The following is a 22,451-nucleotide window of genomic DNA, read 5'->3' on the forward strand; positions in this document are numbered from 1 at the left end:
GCCAGGCATGGTGGTGTATTCCTGTAATCCCACTACCTGGGAGGCTGAGGTGGTGGGAGGGCCACTTGGGCCCAGGAGGTCAAGGGTGCAGTGAGCCACGTTTGCACCACTGCACTCCAGCCTGGGCTACAGAGCAAGATACCATCTTTAAAAACAACAATCTATGAAAAATGAGTTAAATTCCAGATGATTATTAGTTCCTTCTTTTTTCTTTCCAGGACTTTAAAATGTTCTACAAGTATTGCTTCTATAATAAGAAAAAGTTACATAAAACCCAAGATTATTTTAGCAGTTCTGTGGAAAACAGACTTAAATGAGGAAGCAATGGAGGAAAAAAAAAAAAACGACGACGAAACTATAGAAATCAAGAAAGTTATTATTGGAAAAGAAAAAAACAGTAGAAAGAACAAACAGAACTTGGTAATAGATGAAACACAGGAAGAAAGGTGACAGGAAAATCAGAGAGTGTCTGTATAATGACATGCTTGTTCTTTCATCTTCTATTCATTGAAACATTTATCAAGCGCTTACTCCTAAACAAGTATTTTTATTGAGTACTGGTACCACTAATGATGATGGAGAAAATGAGAAGCAATGGGTGTTTTCTGGGGAAGGAAGGGCAATGCTGATGGCCTGGAAGTCACTGGGAAACAAGAGGTGTGTCACGAGGTTAACAGGAGTAAACAAAAGACCAAAGCAAGAATAAGTCATAAAGGAAGATACCAACACAAAAATCTACTAATACACTGCAGATAAGATAAAGACAGGTACAAAATTAGAAAGAAAGGATGCAAAGTTATTTATTAAAGTCATCCTGAACTACTCATTTACCCTCTCTGGCCACCACTGCCTCGTGACTGAATTGAAATAATAATGACTGTGAGGATTATAGGAAATACACAAGATACTGTGTATGAAATGATGGTAAACAGCATTAAAGCACTGTAAAAACACAAGACATAATCAACGCTTTGCTGTCATGATGTCCAACGATAAAAAAGGACAAAAGCATTCATTTCCATTACATGTTAACCCTTAAAAGTAAAGCTTCTCTCTCTAGTGATATGTTCCAGTTCTATATTTTTCTCCATTTCTCTTCAGTGCCTTCCTGTCAATTTTATCAACTTTTTAAAAAAAGACACACCAAAAATACTCAGCAAGGCAAAGATTAGAGGGACTGCTTGAGCTGGGATCTCCTTTCCAACTCATTGGGCACTGTACTGCAAAAGAATATAATTAGAGGAACTTGCCTAACTGTGACATAGTCTGAAAAACTAATTTTCTAAAAGACTTGTAAGATAGCAACATTAAGATGGGATTTCTTTAAGTAGCTACAAATCCATTTCTCTTTATATAAACTAAAATCAGAATATAAGTTTCTACCTGAACCTAGCCACTAAGCTTAAGTTTAAAATTCTACTCCCTTTGCTTAGAACAACAGAAACAAAAAAGAGGGGTGGGAGCAGGAGTCAGCAAATTGGAGCTTAGACTGGTTTTGCAAGTTAGCAAATTATTAACTACTGCCAGCTTTCTACATTTGTCAAATGAAAACTGTAATATGCATTCTGTACTTTCACTACCCTTGCAGTTGTCATTTCATATTGTAATTACTTATTTGTTTGACTATTATTTTTAATTTTTTTAAAGTTTTTAAATTTCTGTGGGTACACAGTAGGTGTATATATTTATGGGGTACATGAGATATTTTGATACAGGCATGCAATGTGAAATAAGCACATCATGTAGAATGGGGTATCCATGCCCTCAAGCATTTACTCCTTTGAGTTACAAACAATCCATACAGTCTTTAAGTTATTTTAAAATGTACAATTAAGTTATCATGTTTGACTATTTCCTCACTAAATTGAATGTTCCAAAAGAACCACGCCTTTCTTGTTCAATAGTATATCCTCTGTACCCAGCAAAGTGTCTGGTACAAAGTAAGCACTACATGGATACAATGTTTTGATATCCCAAGATAAAAGTGATAGCAGAGGAAATTTATTTGATTATTGATATATGTTCTTGTGTCTTTTGATGAGTAAAAGTGTTTAATTTTGATAAAAGTGTAATTATCAATTTCTTTTCATTTAGAAATATTGTTATCCGGTTCTTGTCTAAAAAATCTTTGCTTAAGATATGGAATCAACCTAAATGCCCATCCATGAATGACTGGATAAAGAAAATGTGATACATATACACAGTGGAATACCATTCAGCCATAAAAAAGAATGAGATCCTGTTTCTTGCAGTGACATGGGGGTCATTATCAAAAGTGAAATAGGTCAGATACAGAAAGACAAATATCACATGTTCTCACTTATAAGTGAGAGCTAAATAATGTGTACACATGGACGTAGAGTATGGAATGATACACACAGTAACAGGGAAGGGTAATGGGGTAAGAGGTGGATGATGAGAGATTACTTAATGGATACAATGTACGTTATTTAAGTGATGGATAACTAACCTAAAAGTTCTGACTTCACCACTATACAATCTATGGATGTAACAAAACTACAATTGTACCCCCATACATTTATACAAATAAAAAAATAAAAAATAAAATAATGATCATAGCAGAGAAGCTCAACCTCCTAAGGTAACGAAGACTATAGTGAAACAAACTGCATTCACTTGGTCTCTGAAAATACCAGTTTTGTGTTTTTATTGTCTATTTGCTTCAAAGAAATGCTCTCTCATTTGGTCAGAGTTCAGAGTTACATCTAATGCCTGTTCAGTTCTTTTGAGACAGGGTCTCACTTTGTCACCTGGGCTGGAGTGCAGTTGCGTGATCATAGCTCACTGAAGCCTTGAACTCCTAGTGTCAAGTGATCCTCACACCTCAGCCTGTTGAGTAGCTGGGACTATAGGCACATGCTGCTGTGCTCAGCCAATTCTTTGTATTTTTTGTAGAGAAAGGGTCTTGCTTGGTTGCTGGGGCTGGTCTTGGACTCCTGGCTTCAAGCAATCCTCCTGCCTCAGCCTCCAAAAGTGCCAGGATTATAGCGATGAGCCACCGTGCCCGGCCCCTGTTCAATTCTTGATAAACACTGCAATTACTTCAGAAGAATAACATGTATCTGCCTTTCAATTGACTTGATTTTTTTTGTTTGTTTAAAGGAAAATGCTAAAATGATGACCTACAAATTAAAACTTAAAACTATTTGAAATTTAAAAATTAATTTAATTTTATTAAATTAATCCTTGCCTATCCCAAAGTTACAAAGATATTCTCTCCTCTGTTTCTTCAAGAAGCTCTGTAAGTTTTAGCTTTTACATTTATATCTATGATCCATTTTTAAATAATTTTTTTGTGTATGGTGCAAGGTAGAGGTAATTGAGGGTTTGTTTATTTTTTGTTTTTCTTCCTTCCAGATGAATAGTCTTTCCAGGACTGTTAGTTGAAAAGATTTTTAATTTCTTTGGTGCCTTTGTCAAACCATTTCTGTTGGGTCTATTTTGGGGTTATTACACAAATCCATCTGTCTATCTTGTAGCATCAGTAGCACACTGTTAGGACTACTCTCACTGTATAGTAAGTTCTGAAATCAAGTAGATTAAGTCTTCCAATTTTGGTCTTGCTTTTCAAAATTGTTTAGATTATTGTAGTTATTTTGCATTTCCATATACATTTGAGATTAGCTTGTCAATTTCTTACTAAAAATCTTGCTGAGATTTTAATTGGGATTGTGCTGAATCTTTTAATCAATTTGTGGAGAACTGACATCTTAACCATATTAAGTTTCTAAATGAACATAGTATATCAATTCATTTATTTAGGTCTTTGCTCTCTCTCATCAATGTTTTACAGATTTCACATACCTTTTTTGTACATTTTTCATTAATTTTATCCCTGTTTAGTTTTTGATGCTACTGTAAATGATATTTGAAATCTCATTTTAGCAGTTTTGTTGATTCCTTAGGATTTCTCTGCATGTCATCTGCAAATAGAAACAGTGATATTTTCTTTTTTCCTAATATTTATGCCTTTCACTTATTTTTCTTGCCTTATCACACTGGCTAAAACCTCCAAGTTGATATTGAATAAAACAGGGCAGACATCCTTGCCTTATTCCTGATATTGGTAGAGGAAATTACCTTTTGCTATCAAATGTGAGGTTAATTATAGGATTCCTATACATATACTTTATCAGTTTGGGGAATTTCCATCCAATTTATTGAGTTTTTAAATCACGAATGAGTACTGAACTTTGTCAAATGCTTGTTTATGCATCTATTGAGATAATCATATGGTGTTACCCTTTCAATCTATTAATACAGTAATCTACTAATACAGTGAATTACACCATTTGATTTTTAGTATTTACACTTTACATTCCTAGGAGAAGAAATGACTTTGATCATAATGTATCATACATTTTATATCACTAGATTTGATTTGCTAATATTTTCTTAAGTGTTTTTGCCTATGTACATGAAAGTTTGCAATGTTATTTGTAATGTCATTGCATGGTTTTAATGTCAAGGCTATGCTGGTCTCATAAAATTTATTGGAAGGATACCATCTTACTTCTTTTTTGTAAAGATTTTTGTAAGATTGGTATTATATCTTCCTTAAGTATTTTATAGATTTCACTGGTAAAGCCATTCTCATCAGGAGTTTTCTATGTACAAAGGTTCTTAATTATAAATTCAATTTCTTTTATTTTTATTTTTTTTCCCTCAAATCAGGGGATATTTCTTTAACAGATGGTAGGTTATTCAGATATCCTATTACTTCATGTGGTCAGTTTTGTTAACTTGAGTTCTTCAAGGAATTTTCCCATTTCATCCAAGTTTTCAAATTTACAGGCAAAAGTCCTTTAGTCACACAAAAGTAATATGTCTGAATTTTCCTTTTAAAATCTATAAGATCTATAGTAATGTCCTTTCTTTCATTCCTGAACTGGCAATCTGTGCTTTCTCTTTTTAAAAAAAATCAGTATTGCTAGGAGTTTATCAATTTTATTGACCTTCTAAAAGAATCAGCTTTTGGTTTCACAGATTTTCTCTACTGTTTGTCTTTTTATTTCCTTCCTCTTCTTTTTCTAACACCTTTGGATGGAAGATCACTGATTAAAGGCTATACATTTCCCTCTAAGCACTGATGTAAACTTCCATAAACTTTGATGATGCATTTTCCTTTTCAATCAGTTAAACTATTTTACTAATCACTTGTGATTTCTTCTTTATTCAATGGTTTATTTAGAAGAATATTGATGGAGCTGGGCACGGTGGCTCATGCCTGTAATCCCAGCACTTTGGGAGGCTGAGGCATGCAAATCACTTGAGGTCAGGAGTTCAAGACCAGCCTGACCAACATGGTGAAACCCCCATCTCTACCAAAAATACAAAAATTAGCCAAGCGTGGTAGTGCACACCTGTAATCCCAGCTGTTCGGGAGGCTGAGGTCGTGCCACTGCACTCTAGCCTGGGCAACACAGCGAGATTCTGTCTCAAAAAAAAAAACAAAAAACAACAACAACAAAAGAAATACAGTGATTGATTTTTAAATATTTGTGAATTTTCTAGTTAAATTTTTATTATTGATTTCTAATTTTATTCCATTGTGGTCAAAGGATATACTCTACATGATATGATTTCAATTCTTTGGAATTTACTGAGACTTGGTGTGCCCCCCAGTATACAGTGTACATTCATATTCATTGTAAAACTGAAAGAAATGCCTATTTTAAAATTGCCCAGTGTAGCATTCTACAAGCATTAACTAGATTAAGCTGTTTGGTGGTGTTATTCAAATATTCTATAATCTTACTCTTTGTTACCAATTCCATCAATAATTGAATGTAACAAAGATATTCAATGATAATTGTGAATTTGCCTATTTCTCTTCTTGACTCTTCGGGCTTTTGCTTCATATATTTTGAAGCTTTCTTATGAGATATATAAATATTTAGGATTTTTATGTCTTCTTGATAAATTGACTCTTAACATTGTGGGATATCCTTCTTCATCTCTGATCATAGGTTTTAGGTTCTAAGACAAGATATATTTTCTATGCTAAAGTAAAAAGATGAAACATGAGACCAGACTGCTAGACTCAAAAAGCCACTACTTTGTGTTGAAGTTAATCTACCAGGGGTAGGAACGGATTATCCCTGTCTTGTCTCTAATATGACCACTATTGGTACAGGGTGCTAGGAACTATCCTAAGCAATGTGTTGTGATAGTGGGAAAGCAAGTGTTGGAGTAACAGCTGCAGGCCTGCTCCCCTGGGGTTCACTCCCATGCCATGCTGGTCTACGATGATTTTATTTGCTTAGCCTTAACCCGAATGATGGCTCCCACCAGGATGCCAACAACACTAGCCACGTATGAATGATGCTGTTGTGTGAATTCTTTATGTTTCTTAATACAAATATTTTGCTTTTGTATTTCTCAATACATTAACCTGAGAGGCCCTTATTTTTACACCGTGTTCTCAAGGACATGAGCAATCTCGGGGATAAGTCAGCAGCGACTCCAGGTCTGTACAACAAGCAGACTTTCACTCCACAGAATGACTTTGACTGTGCCTCCTTCTACTGGATGATTGGAAATGAGCCTGAACAGAAAAGTGACACAGAGAGATTAGAAGAGGTCAGGGTTGGTGAAAGGACCAGAATGAAAACAGTGAGAATGAGGCTTGCATTTATATACATGTATTTAAGAGTTTCTGAACCAAACCTTTAATCCTAGGTCATTGGCTCACTTTTCACACAAGAGTCATCCTTCACTGGATAAGGCTAAGGCTACCCTACACGTGCACACACTCGTGCAAAAATCCCAAGACAGTGTGGGGCAAACAAGATTGTAAGAACGAAACCTCTGTTTTCATCCCATGCTGCTGGGGATGTATGTTTGAAGCACATACACTGGAACCTTAATCTTTCAAACCTCTGTACTTCTGTGTGGCTTTCAGATAAAACTGTAAACAAGAGCTTCTTTGTGGTGCAGGGCCAGCATCTTCTGCTGCAGTAGTGATAACAGAGCCTAGGGAGCTAACAGAGAAAGGAAAATTTGATGGAAAACATATGAAATCAGTGTGTACCTACCTCGTTGACCGCTGTGTCTGTGTTGAAATGGGGCAAGTGGAATAGAACACACTGGGTGATGTGAGCCTGACGGTGGGTCCAGTCTTTCCAAAATCAACCCCCTTCTAGCTTTTAGATTTGTCTGAGCCTTGTAGAACTTCACAAGTTGCTGGTTTAGTGACTGTTACATGGTCTAGTTTGTATAACTATAATGTGTTGGTCTTTCTCCTGTTGTTTCAGGGTATTGTTTACCAACATTTTGTATGGAAAAAAATACCAAATATTTTTGTCAAAAGATTATGCACCACACAAAGGATCTGATTTGTAAGCCTGTGTGACCCTTTCCACAAGGTGGACATCTTTACCCACTCTCTCATTATGCTCCTTCCCTTATTTCCTATGTTAGACAAGATCTTCTGTCCCAAAAACTTGACTCCTCTCCTACCTTTAACCAAAACGACAAGATGCGTGTACATACTGAATTCTTGGGGCAACTCCAAATTATAAAAGACTTGCATACAATTATGAATAAATTAGGAGCTCTGTAGCTTTCATTTCCAATCCATAGCCCAATGGTTGAAGTCCATTCCTTATTGTGTTTATGTCAAACACTTTCACTGCTGGATTTGTATGGACCAGGTCTGTTTACTGCTCTCAAATCCTAGAGCAGACAGAAATGAGAGATGGGTGGTGGGGGGGCAGGAGGAAGTCTTCCACTTAGAAACTTGAAGTGGGTGACAAAGAAATGAAAGAAGAATGTCCATCAAATTCACTCAGGGACTCTTCTGCTGATGCAAAAGACCAATGTCAAAGTAGCCACAAGACTGTCTAGTAGCATGCAGATTGAACATAATTCAACTCTGTTCACTGCTAGAAACCAAAGCTTTATCTTGAGTTTACAAGAAGAAAGAGTGAGGAAAGAAAATGAGAACTTGTCTTTGTCTTTTATTTCCCCTTATTTCTGAACTGCAGAAGACAACCCCCTTGAGCTTTGATGACCCCATCACTGGAGTATACTTATTGGATATTTGATTTTGCTGTACTGGATTCTTCCTTTCCCTTACTTCCCCCAGTGTTTTCTAACACATTAACCCTCTCCTTTCCTCCACTTCTTTTTTTTCCTGAAAAATGCAATGATTGAATAAAGTCTTATTGGCAATGAAAAGCCAAAGCAACTGTGGTTGCATGCTAATGGGTACGGGGTATCTTTCAGGGGTGACACAAGTGTTCCAAAATTAGATTGTGATGATGGCTGCACAACTCTGTGAATATACTAAAGAACACTCAATTGTACACTTTAAGAGTTATACGGTATGTGAATTAAATACAATAAAACTGTTAAGAGACAGAGACAGACAGAGAAATGTAGCACTGCATTTGAAGTGCTCCAGAGCTCAGTCCCAGTCACCTTCCCTTCTCTACCTGCTGTACCCCTTGGTATGCTCCCTCAATCCCATCACTTAAATATCATCTAGTGGCCCATGTCTTTTGAATTTCCATCTCCAGCTCCATCTTCTCCACTGAATTCCAGCCTACTTGACGTCTCCATTTGGAGGTCTAACAGGTATGTCAAACTTAACATGGTTAAGACAGAGCTTTTGATTCTCCTTTCAATCTGAATCTTTTCCTTCTCCATACAATCCCATCTCAGTAATACACCACTATCCACAAAGTTTACTAAAGTTCAATAAAATAGCCATGTGGTTGAACAAGATAGAAAAAAATAACCTTTTTTTTTTTTTTTTTTTGAGACAGAGTTTTACTCTTGTCGCCCAGGCTGGAGTGCAGTGGTGCGATCTTGGCTCACTGCAACCTCTGCCTCCCGGGTTCAAGCAATTCTCCTGCCTCAGCCTCCCGAGGAGCTGGGATTACAGGCACCCGCCACCACATCTGGCTACTTTTTTGTAGAAAAAATGACTTTTTCAAACATCAAACCATTAACTTGTAAATGAATTTAACCAAGATCTTTGAGGTATCTCAGTTTAACACATAAAGCTAGGCATAGTTTACAAACAATGAAAACTATATCATTTCTATTATAGTTTTAAAAATAAAGATAATTTTTCCAAATAACCTTGTGCTAGAGTGCAAGAAAAATTCAAGTGACAAAAATCAATACAGGGAGCTGAGAGGAAGACCTATTTGAATGGAGATCTCTTTTAGATATCTTTTTTGAATCAGAATAAAGAGCAAAAAGGACTTGGCACAGTGGCTCACATCTGTAATCCCAGCACTCCAGCACTTTGGGAGGCCAAGGCAGGCAGATCACCTGAGGTCGAGAGTTCGAGACCAGCCTGGTCAACATGATGAAAACTTGTCTCTACCAAAAAAAAAAAAAAAAATTAGTCAAATGTGGTGGCACATGCCTGTAATCCCAGCTACTTGGGAGGCTGAGGCACAAGAACTGCCTGAACCCAGGAGGCGGAGGTTGCAGTGAGCCGAGATCACACCAGTGTACTCCAGCCTGGGCAACAGAGTGAGACTCCGTCTCAAAAAAAAAAAAAAAAAAAAGAATAAGGAGCTAAAAGAATTGTTGTCACTCAGCAGATGGCTAAAAGCACACTTTCAGAGCCTCTTGAACACCCACCAGCCACTCATGTCATAAGATATGCAAACAGAGACCTTGCTGTCTTTCTATAAACTCTACCTTGGGTTATGTCAACCCTTCAAATGCCCCCCCCTTCCCACTGTCACCTCCTCTTTCCCACACTAAGCTACAGTGTTTGTTCAGTGTTTACATAGGCTCAGTTGTCCATTTCCCCCCCTTTTCTGATAATTTTTACTGTAACTAATATATGATAAAACAAGACTACATTTTTTCAAATAGGTACTCTTCAGATATTTATTTTTATAAATTCTAAGATCCCCTTTCTAATATTTCCACTTTTTCTAATATTTTGTTACATTAGTTTTGAGTTAGAAGTCTATGAACCTGACAATCAAAACATTTTCAAAAACTTGCAAAAAATTGTTAAAAATAAAAAATTAGTTTCTGTAAGCACTTGCAGCTGAGTTGCAAAGCATGCACAAACTACATGAAAGCATTTATGACAACCTATGAAAACTGTATTTCACATTGTTTTAATTTATAATTTACTCCAAAATATTCTTTCTCCTTAAATTTCCTTTGCTGCTTAGGTACCAATTCCAATTATTTAAAAAACTCTGCCAGTCTCCAAATGTTTTCTGAAATGTTTGACAAATATCTGTCATTTGGTATAAAATTCTTCATATATATTTTTCAACAGAAACTTCTATTCTTCTCTGAGGCTTATTTTACACATCTATAAAATGGGGATAATAATATCCACCTCTCAAGGTTATCAAGAAGATCAAGTAAGGTTGGCTATGAGGGCCTTCTATTAGTTACAATGCACTAAATATTGGGTAATATGGAAATAAACGTTGAACAATATCCAATTAGAGTTATTATACATGGTATCAACATTCACAAGTGCTTAATCCCTTTACTTGTAATAGCAATAGCGTTGACAGAAAATGTATCAGTCCTAGAATCCTGGTATGTTCTTTTTGTATGTTCTTTTCATTGAGACTCTCCTGATATTTTCAATCTTTTTTTCTTAGAGAATGTAAAAAACATTATTAAATACACTTTCCTGGATATAAACACCTTGTGAATTTCTTCTCCCTTGGCACTTTTAAATTCTGTTACAACAACACTTCCCACACCCTCCTGTCTTCCACACTAGACCCATCGTGGGTACTGATTTATTGAGAAAGGTAGTGTTCTCTACCAGTTTTTAAGTTTCACACACAATAATGGTATTCACAGATACACAAGTGAAAATTTACCAAAGGAAATACTTCCTTTTTTAGAAACTCAATACTGAAGAGTTATCAGCTTTATGAGGAAAAATATGTCAAAGCTTACATGACCCACTACAACACTTTAACTCTCCCTTGTGCTTGTGAAATTCACTTGACAACTTATTTCTTTAATTATGCAGTTTTAGTTATTTATCTCAAGGTATAAGATACTTATCCATGTCTTTCCCACCAAGAAAATAAATTATAAACCAATATTTCCCAAAATGTATCCCAAAGGAAAGATGCTCTAGAAAAAAGTCCAACAAATATGTAAATATCACAATCTATATTCACCCTCTTAGAAACTCAAAATGGCCCTTGGCATATATAGTCAGTAACTTTTACATATACATGTGTGTGTTATATTACTCTTCCAATTTCCTCTTTGTTTGAAATATTTTATAAAATAAAAAAAATTGTATCTCTACTTTTAAGTGGAATTTCCCAAAGTCAATTAATTACCAAGCCCTTTTCTCCATGTCTAGACATCTCCCTAACAGTGGGAGCAAGCAGATATGAGTTTAGAGGTACACTTTGGGCCACCCATTTCCATCTACCCAAAAAAACAAAGAATGACTTCTTCACCAAGCAAGATTACAAGTCTGAGACACCAACGCACAGGAGGGTGGGAAGGGCAAACCCATGCCTCAGAGATTCCAGCCACATGCAAATTAGAGGTAGAAGGTGACATCACTTTATTTCCATAGCAGCTTTAAGAAATATATTCAATGTGTGTGGTAAGCCTCTTCCAACCTACCCTTTTGGATAACAGCCAGGTTTCTCCAATACAACCGCTATAGATCTGAACAAACTGATGAACATAAGAGATAGGATGTCTCTGTCCTCTTTGCACAAGTAGATAAATGACTCACAGCTTCCTGAGCTGAAAGGGAAGATTAAAGCTCACCACATATTATGACGGAACACCACAGAGCTCAGATGAATGGAGTCACTTCAGGAAGCAACTCTCTGAAATGCCTTGGTAGCATTAACAAGGAGGTTGTAACAGTCAAAATAACTGCAGGATTTTTGATCCTTGAGCACAGTTTTACAAATGTTTCCTTTCTGAATCCCAAAACAAAATAAATTGCCATCCATGTCTAATTTCAGGAGGTCTCTGGGCCATATTAAAAAAACGATAGCCAATGATGGAATCATATTATCCCAATTTTATAGATAACATGAAAGCGTAGAGACAGTAAGTAACTTGATGTAGCCATGCAACAAGTGAGTGGAGAAGCTAGAATCTGAACCCAGAGCCTGTGCCACATCACTTCTTGATCTACAGAGAAGTAACAGTTGGGTGGGGGCAGCTGGGAGGATCATCTCCTTTGACTCAGCCTGTTCTCTCCCATCTCACTGATGCGCCAACAATGAGGGTCACATTTATGAACTAAAATTATCCTTTCTGCAGGTTTTATCAGATGGTATTTCAGGGTATACAACCTTTTAAAACACTGGGTTTAATTTAAAATGTTGGAGCACTTTTGACATTCACTTACTTCAACTAGCCATGTACAATTAGTCTGAATCGAGGAGATATGACTTTCATTTAACCTTCCATTATGACAAGAACATATGTAAAGCAAACGTTGTCACTGGTGACCATCAGGTATGGCACGGAGACCTCCACGGAGCAGTGCCCAGGCAGCACTCTACTACTTCTGTGCTCCTCAAGGCTCCATGGTGTTCTGCAACATGAACGAACCCTCCTTGTGTGTTACTGCAAATTTCTGACTTTCAAGGACAGTCTGAACATTACAGACTCTCCTTGAAAACTCTAGAGTCAAGCTTGTTTCCTACATATAAATTGTAACTCTAGATTTTTCCAAAACTGTATCTTCCATGAAGTATAAGACTTTAATCATTCTAATTCTATGAACACATATTTCAGACTTATATTCTGTTCCATTTCATCTAGTAAATAAGAGCAACTGGAGTTATTTGCCAAATTCAGTGATCTAAACTCATCTTTTAACCAGCTATTCAGGAATCACCTCCTGGCCAAACCACAGAATCTTCTTCATATGGATCACTTGGTTACAGTTGTTTTAAAGGTGTATTTCAGAATTACATCTCAAATTGTGGTAGCTAAGAAAAGGCTTTGGGCAGATCTAATCTTGATCTCATTAGGGATAAAGACGAAAAGCAACTTCATACCTCTTTACAGACAACTTGGCAGGAATGTGTTAGAATGTGGGCTCCCTGAAAGCGGAAGAAGGCCCATTTACTGTTGTATCCTGTGTGTACAGCAGGAACCTGGTAAACAGTGGGGCTCAATAAATATCTCCTAACAGAGGGAATGAGCAAAACATGGACCTCACACCCAAAGAAAATCATCCTTATTTCAACAACATAGATTTGGCTGGTTATGAGGGTCTTGAAGTATTCACAAATATTTCAGAAAGTCTAAGGGAAATCATGCATTTACCTTAAGATAAGATGGCACAGGGCAACTAAAAATCAAGTTTGCTTGACTTCTGCAAACATATCAAGTCATTGTAACAAGGCTGATTGTTTCAGGCACATCAGAAGTTTGGATGTTATACAATGACATGGGGAGGGAAAGGCTCCCTTACTCCTCTAAGCCCCTTTTGCGGGGTGAGGGGGGGGATACATTAATCTAACTGGGACAGATTTACTAATTTTAGAAGGTCAAACTCACATAGGGCTGTGGCTCTCTCAGGCTGTGTTAGATGGGGTATCACTATGTTGCCCAGGTTGGCCTTGAACTCCTGGGCTTAAAGCTTCGAAGTAGCTAGGATTACAGGTGCACCAGGCCTGGCTTGGCTCCTCCCTACTAGGAGGCAGGGGGTAAGCAGACTCAGGGTAGGGCTTGACTTCTTGCTCTTTCTCTTCTTTTCTCTAATGCTTGTGTTATGGGGCCCTCCATGGTCAACCAGTAGCAAAATGCTGGTGAAGGAGAAGAGGCTCTAACAGTTGACTGGTAATGACATCTTCTAGGCAAGTTTACTATCAGCACCACACCAGGGACTATGGGCACTCACTTCCCAGTGAAATGGGGCTCTTTTCTCATCTGTTATCCTCTGTGTATACGTGTCCCTTGGAAAGCTCACAGGGAGTGGGGGTTGGCCCAGGCAGGATTCAGAGGGTTCCATCCATCACACCACAGCCACATGTAAGTCCACCTCTAGCTGAGGTACTTTACAAAAGACAAGTATTCCAAAAATAGAAGTTGATAAGCAGTAAGTAGTAGACCACTTCAGAAAATTGTGGATTTTCAACCCACAACTCTAAGGGAGTGAGCTGCAGATCATTCCTGAGCATAAGAAACCAACCCAGAACTGAGGACAATAAATTGGGGTTGGCAGACCAGGGCACAAATCATGGCAGCAGCAAACTTGCTAGCAGCCCCAGATGGACCAGGCATACCACCCTGCATAGTCAGTGCCCTTGGTGGTCAAATGAAAGTACTGGATTACTAGATAATATCTGTTTGCCTTCCAACTCCAGCAGTCTACGATTCAATGAATGACAACTTTGTCTGGTATCTTAAGCATATGCCTTTTGCTTGAGCCAACACAGACCATTTGCAAGACACATACTTGTTAGCAAATTGGAATTCAGTGTTTGCTGCACAGTTCCTGCCAAAGGCTTCTTAAAGTCATCTGATATTCAAGAGATAGTCTAATAGACGTGTTAACCATCCCTGAAGAACTGGCACAGAGGAAGCAGATTCCATTCAATTAATATTTACTGAGCACTGGAAGTGGGAACTTTAACATATATTATCTCATTTAAAAGCCTTTCTTCAGCAGTTTTTCAATAGTTAAAATCTTGGTAGGCTTCTAGCAGTCTTTTGTGTCCAAGCTTTTCATAAGTCTATTACACTAGCAAATTATTAAACCCTCTAGATTCTTGTGTTCTTATCCCTAAACTGTTGCACAGGATTGCAGAGCACAGCCCTGTGCTTGTTATCTCAGCCTCGCTACTGTTTTCCCTTCACTGAGTAACAATTTATTGTATCCTTCTTATGTTTGACAGTGCCTTTGTTTTTCGTCTGTTTGTGTGTTTGTTTCTTTTCTGGTTTTTTGGTAATGTTCCTTATACAGGGGCCCAGGGGTTAGTTGGTGGTAGGCAGGGGAGTAGGGAGGGGTTTGTGTGTTCAGGACTGTTACCACTGCAGATAAATGCCTAAGCTTCTTTTGATCAGAAATTGAAAACCATGTAATACAAAGTTTCTCTTATCTCATTTAAAGCCCACATTAGTATCCATTAGAGTAATCAAGCAACAAATCTCAGCTACTTAGTAGCATCTATCTCTCTGTTTCCTCAGCCCTCTCAAATCTTCCTGGAAATAAATGGGCACACAAATCCCAATACATATAGAAAGATGCCAGTTCAGTGATTAAAAGCACAGGCTATGGATGTGAGCCCATGCTCCCCACTTGTGGCCACATACTGGAGTGTGATATTTCACCTCAAGTCAGCATCATCAGATGGCGAATGGGAGCTATACTGATTCCCAAGTCATAAATTTTTGTAAGATCCTCCTTCATATAAAGCATTTAGTAAAGTTCCTGTCTCACAAATACCCAACAAATATTTGTTTGAATTAATATTACTGCGGAACCCAAATTGTCATGGATTTCATTCCCATTCTTTTATTGATTTTTTTGGCTTACCCTTTGTTTTCTCCAACCCACTGACACATGATTTTTCTGCCTTCCCTCACTCCCTCCTGCCCTCACTTTTCTTATGTCACTCAGTCTATCATCATACACTTGCCAACTCTCTCAACAATAATTCCATCTCTTTCTTTCTATTGCTCACTCATCAGGCTAAACCCCACCTCTGCTCAATCCAGTCCTCCACTTTCTCTACAAGAGGCAACGTAGTGTAATGCATGTGGGTGCCACCTCTGGGGTTTGACTGTGCAGGGTTCAAACCCCTGCTCTGATGCCTAACAGCTTTTTATCTTTAAATAAGTTGCTCATCCCTTCTGTAGAATGAAGTTGATAACAATAATGCCTGACTCAAGGATATGTAATGAAATTTAAATGAGACTATGCACTTGGATTTGTGCTGGCCCTGGTAAGCACTCAATAAATTTAGCTGGGATTATTTTTATTATATTACTCTATGCATGAGGCCATGGAATAAAGTTGGGAAAATCACATACCCAGACAGACTACTTGAACTATAAATGTGGAATCACAAACCTCAGTTGCGTCCTTGATACTGTCTGGCAACTCTATTCATCTCCCTAGTACATTTGCTCTCAATGCCTTCAGCTCTTACTTCAAATCTCCCTCACCCTCAGCTGATGACCTTCCTTTCTGCTACATGGAGAAAACAGAAGCCAACAGAAAACTACTGTCATCTGATCATCACCCAATATAGAAAATATACCCACATCTGGACTCATATTCTCCATCTTCTCTCCAATCTAATGGAGGAAGGTTCCCAAAGGCCAGCCCTTTACTTGGGTTTCAGGTTCCCTCCCTAAGGCTTTCCAAGGACTTTCCTCCTGTAGTTTTTTCTTTTCTCTACATCTTTGGTTCCTCCCTAAATGACCCCTCAATGATCCTCACCACCTGGTGTTTATAACCTTGTAAAATTCCCTCTCCTTAGGTTGTGGGTGGAACCTGTGACTTACTTCTAACCAACAGAATATGGCCAAGTTTCTGGCCTATTCCTCCTGACTACATTGCATTATGCAAGGCTCCATCTTGCTGGCAGGCAGGCTCTAAGATTCTCCTTGCTAGCTTGATGAAGTAAGAGGCCAAGCTAAGGAGGCCCATGTGACAAAAAACAGCAGTAAGTAGGGAAGGGGAGGGGGAGAAGAGCTCTACAAGCTGAGAACAACTTCCAACTGATAGCCAGCAAGAAGCTAGGACCCTCAGTCCTACAGATGCAAGGGAATGAATTCTGCCAACAATCTATGTAAGCTTACAAGTTAATTATTCCCTGGTCAAGCCTTCAGATGAGAACTCAACCCATGTAGCACCCTGATTGCAGCCTTGTGAGACTCTTCACAGAAAACCTAGTTAAGCTGAGCCTAGACTCCTAACCCACAGAAACTCTAAAAACTGTTTTAAAGCAAAAAAAATTTGTAGTAATTTGTTACACTACACTACAATAGAAAACTAATATCCCCTCTTCCACATAATTCCCATGATGCTCTAGTCATAACACTAGGGTCTACTGTATCCCATCTTTTAAAAAAACCTAGGCCATAGGCCTTCCAGCTATTCCTCCTCCTCTTTGTTCTCCTTTCCAAAAAACTTGTCAAAAGAGTTTTTCCTGTGTCCCTCTGTCCACACCTCTCATCGGCTGCTCAGCCTACTCCAAGCACATCACTCAAACTTCTCTTGTCAAGGACACTAGTAAGTTCCATCTTATCTAATCCAAATGAACATCTCTCTCTCTCTTTCTTATTCTATATCTCAGCAGCATTCAATACAGTTCATTACTCCCCACCCACTTTTTGGAACTATTTCTTCTCTTGGCTTATTGGACTTTAGGTTTTCTAGTTTTCCTTCTACTTATTTGGGTGCTGCTTCTCAATAGTGTTTGCTGGCTTCTCCATTTACGCCCAGACTTAAATAGTGCTGTGCCCCAGAATCAGGCCCCAGGCTCTCCTCTCTTGGCCCCCTGCACTCCCTTAAAGCCCCCAGGCTTTACATGACATTAACATACTGATGTCGCTCAAATTCCTCCCACTATCCCTGACCTCTCCTATCCATTCCCCATCTCACCACCATCTGCCTAACCACACCCTCCACCTGGTTGTCCAATAGTCATCTCAGACTTCACATGCACAAAACAGAAAACCTGATTTTTGTTCTCTCGGTTTTCCTAATCTTAGTAAATGGTACCTTCAACCAACATTTACATCATGGTCTCATCCTGGATTCCTCCCTTTCCTTCATTACCCATCAACCAACCCATCCACAAGTTCTTGTAGGTTGATCCTCACAATAGATTCTGAATTTGCCATCTCCTGCCAATCTCTAACTCCAAGCTGCCCTCTCCCTCCCTTGGTCTGTGTAGTGACAGCCACCCAACTGGCCTCCCTGCCTCTACTACTGTCCTCCACACAGCATGGATCTTTTGAAAACTACAAATTACCTTGTAAGACTTTATTGCTTAAAACTTTTCAAAGATTTCACTATCCTTTTAAAGGGCCCACCAGGCTCTCTTTGCAGGCACCTCCCAGACTCCTTGACATATCTCATACCTACCAAGTTCCAGCCACACTCACCCTTTTCTCCTTTCCACCTCAAGACTTGCAACTGCTACTCCCTCTGCCTGGAAAGATCTTCCCATGCGAAATGTCTCATATCTCAGGTCAAATGTTCCCTCCTCAGAGAGATCTCACCCACAGTAGCTTTCTCTTCTTCCTTTGAAACTCTAAGATATCATGATTTTCTTCACAGGACACACCACAATCTGAAGTGTTATTCTTGCTTATGCATGTACATCTGCATCTATGTATTTGATTGTTGCTATGATGCCTCTCACTAGATGTGAGCATCAGGAAGGTGTCCACTGCTATGTTCTAGAATAGCTGCTAGCACATAATAGGTGTTCAATAAATATTTGTTGAATAAATGAATGCATGAATATATGTAAGATGTTAACATTCGTATATGCATTATAATAAAATTATCTAGTGATATTCCATTAGAAAATCTCTTCAGATACAGTGTCTTTAAAAGAGTAATTTAAAAGATAAACCTCAAATGACTCCAACATTCTGTGTAAATTTCTGAAGTTGTGGGCAAATGAGAGTGTTATAAAATGAAGCCCATTTTGAAAGAATTTAAAGGAAATTTACTTGAAGATGTGAAAAACCTTTATCGATCAAGTGAATTATCACACTCATTATTCTGTTTTTACGGATTTGATTTTTTCCCTATATTAAGCTTGTTTTCATCACAGAGCATAAATTATTGTTTCTATCACAAATTGTGCAATCACTATTCAAACCACAGGACACACTTTCAGTATTTCTGGACAAAAATGCTAAGGAGTCACTACTCTTGATATTCAATGTCACTGACACCATGTGACTTCATTTCAAACCCAGCTATATCTTGTAGCCATACAATGCAGGCTTTTCAACAGACCATGGTAATGAATGTGGTCACGGTTTGGATTTCAACAAGCAGCTGTCAAAAACTATCATCCCAAATGACTACTTGCTGAAAATTTCTCACTCCCAGAGCTGGTACTTCCAGGGTGGTCTAGGAAATAAATTTCTGCCCACATCTACTCTGGGGCTATTCTAATTGCCGATGTTCAACATTTCTTTGGAAATGCAATTTCAAGCTTTGAGGAGCTTTTTTTTGGTGAGCCCCCAAAGCTTTTTTTAGTGGTCTCTAACTATTAAGCTCACCTGTTCATGAGTTTTTTTTCTTCCTGAAATACCAATACCTTCTGAAAACTCTGGTAAAATGTTATTCAGCTGATTTTAGGAACCACTCTTGAGAAAAATCACTCACTCCATTGCTTACCACTTGCTGCCCTCAAAACTTCTTAGCAACATACACCGTGCATGAATCTCAACGTGGTTTGCTTTGTCCAATAGCATGCCTGAAAGCCCAACCAGTCAGTTGTGTAATAATAAACCCCTTATCTCCTGAAGATACACAAACGGAAAAATCTCTCGGCGCTTCAGTGTACAGGGGACTTCGCTAGAATTCTCAGCAGAAACTCACATCCATTTTAAATGCTACCCCCACCCCATTTTCCTGGTTTCCTCTTTTTTTCTCATTTGCAATTTTGAGGAGGGAAAAAAACCTCAAACGCTAAATGATGTCGAGTGGAAACACGGGAGGGCGAGGGTCAATGCCAAAAACTGCTAGCAAAATGCATGTGGAAACCAAGGGCTTGGATTTTGCTGTACTGGGTTTACCGGTTCTCTCACAAGCGCCTGTGATGGAAACTCATCAACAACTGTTCTTGGTTGGAAGAAGGGGCTGAGAGATTGACAAGAAACACCGCTTTCTGGTTTCAATAAGCTTGAATAGCCCTCAAAATAAGGAGAAGGGGACACTCCTTCCTTGGGGGAGAATAAAATCTCACTCTCCCCTGCCTCACCCGTCCCCACCGGGCACGAACCGGCGCCTCCGTGGTCCCATCACCCAAGTTCCCCACCTCACCGGGGAGAAGCGCCCTTTCCCGGCACCCACACCAAACAACAAACCCGACACGGCCTTTGAGGAAAGCGGGAGCTGCCGCCTGGGAGAGACGCAGGGGCCCAAGGCGCAGGCAAATCAACAGTTCCTCGCGCTGCCCCGCGCGGCCGCCCGCGCCGCCTGACACACCCCTCCTGGCCGGGTCTCTCCCCGGCGCCGCTGACCGTCCTCGGCCAGGCGCCTTGCCCCGGGGCCCGGGCCCGTCCCCCTCCCCGGGCTGGCGGGTCCCACGCGCGCCACCGCGCCCAACACGCACCTTCAACGCGCCCCGGGCCGGGCCCCTGGGGACTGCGCGGCCGGGTCCGAGGGGCACGAAACGCTCCTCGCCGTCCTCGTCGTCTTCGTCGCCGTCCACCACCTCGACGACCACCTCCTCGTCCTCCTCTTCCTCGTCGTCATCCTCCTCCTCCGCGCCCCCTCGGGGCTTCTCCTCCACACGCCCGAGCCCCCTCCGCCGCCTGCTCCCGCCCTCCTCGTCCTCGTCTTCCTCCCCTAGAAGCAGCAGCACCGGCGACGAGGCGGCGGCGGCGGCCCCGGTGGCCCGAGGGGGGCCGGTCCCGGCGCTGCGCGGCGGCGGCGGCGGCAGCGGCGGCCTCCAGCTCTCCGGGGCGGGCGCCGGGGCCGGGCCCGGGACAGGGGGCGGGAGCCCGGGTAGGGCGGCTTCCTTGGCGGGCGCGGGCGCCGGCCCGGCAGGCTGCAGCGCGGCGCCCCCCCGGCGGCTGCCCAGGCTGGAGCGCTTGGCTAGACGCCGCGCCTGCATGCCTGAGCGCGGGGTTGCGGGCCGCGGCGCGGGGCCGGAGAGTTTGTCACCTCCTCTTCCTCCTCTGCCTCCGCCGGTGGCCGCTGTGGCCGCAGAGCCGGGGACTCGCGGCCGCAAGGGGCTGCAGGAGCCGCCGGCCAGGACCCGCGGCTGCCACTGGCTGCAGAGGCGCGGGCGCCGCCTTCGCTGGACCGGCCGGCGGGGACGCCGGCGGCCGGCGGCTACGGCGGGGCGGCGCGGCGGCCGCGGGCGGGGGTGGGTGTGAGCGAGCGGCGCGCTGCCGCCTCCGCCGCCGCCGCCGCCCGGGAGCCGCGGGCCGCGCTGCGCTCCATGCGGCCGGCGGCCGAGCCCGCGCGCGCCTCTCCCGGCCGGCTGCGCCCGCGCGCTCCGGGCCTACCGCTGCCGTGCCTCGGCGCGAGCTGTTTGTGTTGTATGTTTTCCACCACCGCCCCCCTCTTCGCGAGCCATTCCTCACAACCCTCCGGTCCCCCCGCTCAGACAAAACCCGGACTGGATTTTTTTTTTCTCTTACCCACAGTCTCCGAAAGTCTGGCGCTTCGAAGCAGTTGGCCCTGACACCAGGGCAAACGCTTAACCGCAGCCGATTCTTCCCTCCGGAGGGAGGGGAGTAGACTTCGCTGGAAGTAAGGTTGTCTGTCAAAGTTAGACTTTGAACGTAGAGATTTGCTACAAGTCATTTTAATGGACACTGATGTGCATGGCAGCTACTCCTGAGCTTGTGTGAAATCAAGGAAGGTGTACCAATCTGAGGTTTGGGATGAATTCCTAATATGAATCATCAGAGTCGCTTAGATTTTCGAAATACTGTTTCATGAGCGATTGTCTACCAATCTCACACTCTTTGAACGCACCACTCTAGGCCCTGCGATTGAGCTGCCTTGGCTCTGTGCTGAGTGTGTAGGTCTTTCAGCTTTTACTCCTGCTATTCTACCTTGAGTGCCTGATTTTAATGGCTGAATTCCAAGAAGCTTTCTGTTTGCACTGTCTGATCTGTAGACTCTCTTCTGGCATTGTTCAGGACTTTGAAGAAACAAATGGGTGGGAGTTCAAGATCGTTTGAGTTGGTTACTTAAGAAATTAATATGAAGTAAGACCAAATCTGGAAATCAAGCACATAACATGACTAATTTTGCCATTTTCTGACGATTTTTAGGTGTGATAAAGAAAATATATTTGCTATTGCGTGGGGTTAGGCTATCTAGTAAGTGGTATTTCTTTTTTTATTTATTTTAATTTTTATTTATATATATTTATTTATTTTTCAGATGGAGTTTCGCTCTTGTTGCCCAGGCTGGAGTGCAATGTCATGGTCTCGGCTCACTGTAACCTCCGCCACCTGGGTTCAAGCGATTCTCCTGCCTCAGCCTCCTGAGTACCTGGGATTAAAGGCGCGCTCCACCATGCCATGCTAATTTTGTATTTTTCGTAGAGACGGGGTTTCACCGTGTTGGCCAGGCTGGTCTCAAACTCCTGACCTCAGGTGATTCGCCTGCCTTGGCCTCCCAAAGTGCTGGGATTACAGGCGTGAGCCACCGTGCCCGGCCTTAAGTCGTATTTCTTACATTCAAATCATACCCCCAATTCCATCCCTGTAGAGGAGGGCTGGGGAGGATCTTACGCATCAGATACCCTGGTAGG

The 22,451-nt window shown here is 41.1% G+C and overlaps 1 protein-coding gene across 6 annotated transcripts in view; it reads right to left on the reverse strand.

The window, feature by feature from the left end:
- The window catches only part of ZNF704 (zinc finger protein 704), a 245,821-nt gene extending 224,291 nt beyond the window's left edge, over positions 1 to 21,530 (reverse strand). For 3 of the 6 annotated variants that reach the window (XM_054657388.2, XM_054657387.2, XM_054657389.2), the window contains exon 1: positions 20,289 to 21,130. In XM_054657388.2, the coding sequence (XP_054513363.2) occupies positions 20,289 to 20,792 (504 nt within the window). In that variant the 5' untranslated portion in view covers positions 20,793 to 21,130. Of the gene's footprint in view, positions 1 to 20,288; positions 21,144 to 21,324 lie in introns of those variants that run through there. The other 3 variants (XM_063817210.1, XM_054657390.2, XM_016959596.4) reach the window with 3 other exon arrangements.
- Between the last annotated feature and the right edge of the window lie 921 nt (positions 21,531 to 22,451).

The sequence above is a fragment of the Pan troglodytes genome, chromosome 7, assembly GCF_028858775.2.
Source record: "Pan troglodytes isolate AG18354 chromosome 7, NHGRI_mPanTro3-v2.0_pri, whole genome shotgun sequence".
NCBI classification, from domain to species: domain Eukaryota; kingdom Metazoa; phylum Chordata; class Mammalia; order Primates; family Hominidae; genus Pan; species Pan troglodytes.